This window comes from Cebus imitator, unplaced genomic scaffold (genome assembly GCF_001604975.1).
Source record: "Cebus imitator isolate Cc_AM_T3 unplaced genomic scaffold, Cebus_imitator-1.0 Scaffold31, whole genome shotgun sequence".
NCBI lineage: Eukaryota > Metazoa > Chordata > Mammalia > Primates > Cebidae > Cebus > Cebus imitator.
Genome location: NW_016107346.1, coordinates 9,585,752 through 9,593,428, shown reverse-complemented (window position 1 = coordinate 9,593,428; position 7,677 = coordinate 9,585,752). Strand labels below are relative to the sequence as shown.

Below are 7,677 nucleotides of genomic sequence, written 5' to 3'. Positions count from 1 at the left end.
CCATGGTCCGGATGACAGTCCTGTAACCCCCATCAAAGGAAACAACTAATATTGTTGGAGCTACTGGGGTTCAGAGAAACAGTCTTTCTGTTTGCCTTGGATTTGTGAGGTGGGGGGGGGTACAAGGTGATTCACCAGTTCCTATACATGTCTGATTACCCCTTGCCCCTGCTAGGAAGGGATATGCTCAGTAAGCTACGGGCAACCATCACCTTCACCGAGAGTGGCTTTTTATGGCTGGCATTGCCTAAAACTGGAGTCATAATGGCTCTCAGGGTTCCTCATGAAGAAGAGTAGAGGCTCTTCTTAACTGAACCAGACCGGGAGATAGAGCCTGCGTTAGCAAAACGATGGCCTATGGTCTGGGCAGAGGACAATCCACCAGGACTGGCAATCAACCAGGCCCCTGTGCTCATTGAAGTCAAGCCTGGGGCTCAGCCAGTTAGGCAAAAGCAATATCCAGTTCCCTGTGAGGCCCTAGAAGGCATTCAGGTCCACCTAAAATGCTGAAAGGACTATGGAATTATAGTTCCTTGCCAGTCTCCATGGAACACCCTCCTCTTGCTTGTTCCTAAACCAGGGACCAAAGACTATAGGCCAGTGGAGGACTTGCATTTGGTTAATCAGGCCACAGTGACTTTGCACCCAACTGCACCCAACCTGTACACGCTGTTGGGATTATTGTCAGTGGAGAATAGTTGGTTCACCTGCTTGGACTTAAAGGATGCTTTGTTTAGCATTGGACTGGCCTTGGAGGGTCAGAAACCATTTGCTTTTCAATGGGAAAATCCAGAAACAGGTGTAACCACCCAGTACACCTGGACGCAGCTACCCCAGGGGTTCAAGAACTCCCCCACCATCTTTGGGGAGGCACTAACCCATGACTTCCAGAAGTTTCCTGCTAAGGACTTAAATTGTGTATTGCACCAATATGTTAATGGCCTTTTATTGGGACACCCCGTGGCAGTTGGGTTCGCTAGAGGAACAAATGTCTTACTTCAGCACCTGGAGGACTGTGGGTGTCTAAAAAAAAAAGGTGTCTTAAAAAAAAGTCCAGATTTGCTGACAGCAAGTGCAATATCTGGGGTTTCCCATGCAGCAGGGAGAGCACAGCCTAGGAGCAGAGAGGAAACAAGTCATTTGCAACCTGCCAGGACCTGAGACTAGAAGGCAGGTGGAAGAGTTCCTGGAAGCTGTGGGTTTCTGTAGATTGTGGATTCCAAACCTCACAGTACTGGCCAAACCCCTTTATCAAGTCACTAAGCGGCAGACAAGGAACCCTTTAAATGGGGGTCTCAGCAGTGGCAGGCCTTTCAGGAACTGAAAGAGAAACTTATGTCAGCCCCGGCTCCGGGGTTACCTGATTTAACAAAGCCCTTCACATTGTGTGTGTCAGAAAGAGAAAAAATGGTGGTTGGAGTTCTAACACAAACAGTGGGACCTTGGCCCAGGCCTGTAGCTTACCTCTCCAAGCAGCTGGATGGAGTTTACAAGGGATGGTTCCTATGTTTAAGGGCCCTGGCAGCAACTGCTCTGCTAGCACAAGAGGCTAATAAGCTAACTCTGGAGCAAAACTTAAATACCAAACCACCCACACAGCAGTGACTCTAATGAATACCAAAGGACTTTCTCCAAGCAGAAGGTGTGGGGGGCAAATAATTAAAGAGGGATAGATCCAGCTACTAGATGGAAGAGTAGCACAACCAACCACAGAGTTCCGGAAAGGTGGAGTGGATGAACCGGACTATTAAGAATAGCTTAGGGGGTTTGGGGCGACAGACTTTCCATCCCAGAACCATGGCCCAATTTATTGGTAACCTTGTGGAGAAGACCCCGGTGCTGGTGAATGCTGCTGTGACTTATTCACAGCCTCAATTGGCGACATTTTGGTACTATGCCAAGATCGAGCTGATTCCTCCCACCCCTGCTGAGATCCCTAGAGCTATTCAGAGCCTGAAAAAAATAGTCAATAGTGCTCAGACTGGTAGCTTCAAACAACTCACAGTTGAGGGAGCTGTGCTGAATGGTTTGGTGGCCACTGAGGTGTTGATGTGGTTTTATGTTGCAGAGATCATAGGCAAGCGTGGCATCACTGGCTATGATGTTCAAAGACCAATCTTTAACATCTGGTTATATTTGATTTATTATTTGAGTGTTGTTGGAACATGTGTGGTCAGACTGCTATCTGAGTAAAATAAGATGTGTCAAAAAAAAAAAAAAAAACTAAAAAAAAAGAATAGCTTAGGGAAAATGTGTCAGGAAACAGGATTAAAGTGGGTGCAGGCAAGCACTTCCCTTGGTGTCATTCAAAATTGGATGTACTCCCAATATTCCCGCTATGAAGTCTTATAAAACACCTCCCATACTGCAGGCACTCCTGGGAACTCCTCAAGAGTGGGGAGAAATTGAGCTAGGATGAAAGCTACAAGCTCTAGGAAAAATCACTCAGGACATTTTGACCTGGGTAAATGAAAGTGTTCCTGTAAGCTTATTCTCCCCAGTTCACCCTTTCTCACCAGGTGATCGGATGTGGATAAAGGACTGGCAGGTAGTTCCTCTGACGCCATGGTGGAAAGGACCCCAGACCATGATCCTGACCACTCCCACAGCCATAAAGGTAGAGGGAATCCCAGCCTGGATCCACCACAGCCGCACAAAACCTGCAGCAACTTGCAAGGCTAGACCAGACCCAGACGATTGCAGAATCAACTTAAGAAGGACAGCAAGCCTTGCTCCAGCCACATCCTGGAAGCTGGCTGATTCACGCACTGCCGAAGCATGAGGAGACTCATCATGGGACTTATTCTTGGAATTTGGACTTTTACAGTAGGGACATTAACTAATTTTGAAGAATGCTCTCAGTGTGTGCACCAGGTTACTGAGGTGGAATGGAAAGTTACTGCCATTCTTTTGTTCTACAGTTATTATGAATGTATAGGGACACAGAAGGGAATCTGTTTATATAATGGTACTCAGTATAAGGTGTGTAACCCAGGACAGTGGAACAGCCCTACTAAATTAATAGCTAAAATGGAGGAAAATAAGAATGAGAGTGAGAACTCTCACTAATGTTATAGGTGAGATTCTCAAAGTGAGGAGTGAGGAGTGAGGAAGGAGACCCTTAATCTCCCTTAATCCTCTTAAGCTTCTAAGACCACTTCCCCTAGCCTTCTGCATTGCATTTCAATAGGAGAGGTAAAACCTAGCAGACCGGTGCCACCCTTAATCGCACCCCTATAGATAGCAGGCATGGTATGGAGGAATCTTCCCGGAAGGCATTGTTTTTGCTTAAACATAATCAGACCCACCTAAGTCACATACCCCATGCCTACTCCATGGACCAAAACCTTTTCACATGTAATTTCTAAGACTGTGAGCCTTTAAAAGGGGACAGGATTTTCTAGTTGTGGAGCTCGGCTATTAGGGCATTCAGGCCTGTCGCAGCTCCTGGCCGAATAAATCACTACTTCCTTCCCAGTTCGGTGTTCAAGAGGTTTGTTTGCAGCTGCTTCTGCTTTGGGCACTGCTGTTAAGCATGTTGTGGGTAGCCTCAGTGTGCATGCGCCAGTGCTGTACATGCTGGCACACACATCTCATTAGCAGTTTAATTCTCTACCCGGGCTGTGTTTTTTAGCATTAAAATGAGCATAGGTTAGCCCAAGGACACTAATCATGGGTTTCTGTGCTTGCTTGAATTTGGGGATTTTCTCTTCTGCTGTTTGTCCTCCTTGCTGCACGGTGTTCTAACCAGCAGCCTGATGAACTTTATGCAGTTGTCATCAGCCAAGTTCATTATCCTTTAAGGGAGGCCACGACCACCCTATCTAACTGACCTCAGTCCAACTTTCAGATCTGACACTGCAGGGTGTATGTACTGAGAGCACTCTGCTCAGAACTACCAGCGCAAAAATCATTTGCCATGTTTTGCTTTGAAAAAAGGGCTGTCCTGGTCATGTATCTCTCTCTCTTTCTCTCTGTCTCTGTGTGTGTGTGTGTGTGTGTGCACGCACATGTGTATACCCATTAGGCGATTTCGGCCCTTGGAGTCACACTCAACAAATACTGGTTGAGCTCCGGCCCTGCACCTGGCATTGAGTTAAGCTGCTTACACAGATTATTTTGCCTTATCCTAAACCAACCCTGTTATCAATGAAAACCCGAATTCTATATTTCTGGGGAACTGATTTTTAATTAGGCATCATGAATAACTAATTAATGATCCTCCTGTGTGGTTCTCCAGGCAAGAGGGCAGTAGAGCTGAGCTGAGCTTTGCTGTAGTGCAGCTGGGGCAGCCATCCCCTGAGGAGCCCCTCTTCTGGGGCCAGGATATGATGGGTGTGAAGGCAGCCACCTTGGGAGTTGGCAGTCTCTTCCCAGCAAGGGGAAGTCCCCTGGAAGGAGCAGAAAAGAATTACTATTTCACCTTTGCTTCTTTTGATAAATTCCTCCAGGAGTTTGGCTCCATTGATTCATCTGACTTTCAGTTGTCAAAAGGACTACTGACGCCCGGGCTTGGTGGCACGTCTGTAATCCCAGCACTTTGCAGGCTGATGCGGGAGGATGGCTTAAGTCCAGGAGACCAGCCTGGACAACATAGTGAAACCCCATCTCTACAAAAAGTTAAAAAATTAACCAGGTGTGGTGGCATGTACCTCTGGTCCCAGCTACTCAGGAGGCTGAGTCAGAAAGATCGCTTGAGCCCAGGAGGACAAGGCTGCAGTGAGGTATGACTGCACCACTGCACACCAGCCTGGGCAACAGAGCCAGACCCTGTCTCAAAAAAAAAAAAAAAAGTACTGTTGAAAACTTAGAAAGAATCCCCTCCAATCTCCTTACTGTTCTTTGGAGAAATACTACTACTTAAAATGTTTTAAATCTATAGAGGTAGGTCCATTTTAATAAGTACCATTTGAAAGTTTAAAGAGACAGAGCCTGCCCCAGGCAAAATTGGATAATAACTTACACAAGAATAACCCTTGTTCAGTGTGCAAACTGCCTCCAGAAATGTTACCTCATTTGATCTTCACAGCAAGCTGGAGGGCACTATTCCTAGCCTCATTTTTCAGATGAAGAAACTGAGGCTTGGCAGCCCCCTGCCAGGCTCAGGGCCAGGCAGTGAGCTGTGAGAGCCAGGATTCCAGCCTGGGGCTCTTGTTGCTACTAGCCTGTCTCTCCCCTCATCTCCCCCGGCTTTGCCCTCACTTTAGGGATCCACTGCCCTAATTTCTTTGCCTGTGTTCAGTCTCTGTGTCCTTGAGACCCCCCACATTCCTCCCAGAGGACCCTGAAAAGAACAGAAAAGGAGCTTTGGCAAACAAATCTGCTTCAGGTAGCTCAGCAACCCCAGCACAGAGGACCCCTGCAGGGCCCAGCCATATCCAGCCAAGGACCTCCCCAGTCTCCTCCTCTCCCTCCATCCTTTCCCTTCTCCTCCCCCTCTTCCTCCTCTTTCTCTTAGGACCTCTCTTCTCTACGCCCTGCTCTGCGGAACCACATGCTATATGTGCCCACTCCTGGTGAGATAATCTCTCAGCCCAGTTAAGAAGGCATCTTTCAAAACAGTCCCTTGAATAGTGATCCTAGTGATGGGACTGACTTGGGGGAGACGGGCTTTAGGCAAGTGGGCCTTGCTCCTTCCCAAGTCATCCCATGTGAATGGCTGTTTATTCTTCCAGAGGCCAGCCTGGAGTGACGCTTTCAATTATTTTATTCACTTATAGCCCCACTTAGTGTAATCATCATGTTTTTATCCTCTAGTGTATGCTATATAGAGTACATACATTTTAACTTAATCCTTATAATGACCCTATAAAAGGGAAATTGGGCGTTCAGAGAGGTTAAGTTGCTCAAGTTGCACAGCCATGAGGGCCATTTAAATACATGTTTCTCTGATTACAGAACTCATTCCTTTCCCTCCATATTCCACTGCCTGATTTCTTCTTTTTTTTTTTTGTCTTTCTATATCAAGTGATACAGTGTTAGGAATAATTAATTTCAAAAAGGTTATTAGAGAAAAAATAGAAAATCAAAACCAGAAACAAGAGGAAGAGCCAAATTTTGTTCAGGAGGGCCAATGTGATTATTGTGAATGAACATTAAATCTGGCTCTGAGCTTCTTGGAAACAAGAGAAGAAAGGAAGGGAGTGGGGAACACAAAGGACTCCATGCTTCTCTCTGTAATACAGCGTCTATGGTAGAAGGACATAACTTGCTTTTCCTCATTTTCAATTTCAAAAGTAATTTCTCATGTGCGATTTTATACAAGGACATTATGTAACATAATGGATGTAGGTTTGAATAACCAGATGTATCAGAAGATGGATAAACAATTGACCTATATAATGCACCCTTCATTATGCAGTCATGCAACAAAGACTGAACCCCTGCCACGCTGCCTAGACTCGAAACATGTGCAAAAAGATAATAACCCTGCCATGCACTCAGCCAGTCAATGGAGGTGTGCCCAGAGGGCTGCAGGAGCACATAGAAGTGAGATGGCAACACTGCCTGGGAGAGTCCCATGGCCTCAGGCAAAGGTAACCTTTGCCCAAAGTCTTGAAATTTGAGTTGGAATTTACTGTTTATCTCCAAGAGGAGAAAAAGCATTCAAGGAAAAGGGAATAAAATGTGCAAAGGCATGAATGCTTGAGGCCTGGGATGTCACTTGTCGATGGGCAAGTGCAGGAGGTGTCAGCCAGCCTAAGGAGGACCTTACAGGGAGGGGCAGAATCCAGTTCAGCTTCAGGACTCAGGGAAGAGAGGCCAAACAGAGATGACAGGGGTGGGAAACAGGGAGTCCTGAAGGAGGTGGTTGTAAAAGTAAGCATGGGAGCGGATGTCAAGGCCATTAATAGGGGCCACTCCAGGGACTATTGCTGGGGAAGGACAGACAGATATGAGAGACAGGAGGGGAATTCCACTGTGTTAACTTATAGGATGACCCCATTTACAAGGTGAGTGGGCTCGAGGTGAGCTCAGTTGAAAGCCATGCCATTCTTTTTTTTTTTGAGATGAAGTTTCACTCTTGTTGCCCAGGCTGGAGTGCAATGGTGCTATCTTGGCTCACTGGAACCTCCGTCTCCCGGGTTCAAGCGATTCTCCTGCCTCAGCCTCCTGAGTAGCTGGAATTACAGGCATGCACCACCACATCCGGCTAATTTTGTATTTTTAGTAGAGATGAGGTTTTTGTATTTTTAATAGAGACAGGATTTCTTCATGTTGGTCAGCCTGGTCTTGAACTCCCGACCTCAGGTGATTCACCTCCCTCGGCCTCCCAGACATGCAAATTTTAAGAGCCCACACAGGATAGGGGGTTGAGGTCTAACAGGAAGTTATTTCTGTAGATTGAGTGCATAGAATTGGAACAAACATCAGTGAAGTGTTCCAGACTCCACTCGGGGGTCCAGGAGTCCTTTTGCGGGGGAAATGCCTCCCCTGAGGATAGAACTGAGAACCCAGGAGGAAGGATAAATGACTAGCATGTATCTTCATTATCTTCCTTATATGTCACTTTTTTTTACTGCAAAGAATATTTTCTTTTATATATCACCTGCTGTGAATTTTTGTCATTAGTTGTTACATAAATGCTGCCTAGTGCTATTATCCAAATGGCATGACTATTTTATGTCCACAATTCACTTCTGTATTGACAGAATTTTTTTCTTTTTTTTTTTTTTT

General features: G+C 46.1%; 1 protein-coding gene across 1 annotated transcript in view; it reads left to right on the top strand.

The window, feature by feature from the left end:
* Positions 1 to 1,797: 1,797 nt before the first annotated feature.
* Positions 1,798 to 7,677, top strand: part of LOC108301039 (ATP synthase subunit g, mitochondrial-like) — a 14,155-nt gene continuing 8,275 nt past the window's right edge. Inside the window, exons 1-2 of the mRNA XM_037736960.1 lie at positions 1,798 to 2,172; positions 5,459 to 5,516. Coding sequence (XP_037592888.1) covers positions 1,798 to 2,172; positions 5,459 to 5,516 — 433 coding nt within the window. The remainder of the gene's footprint in view (positions 2,173 to 5,458; positions 5,517 to 7,677) is intronic.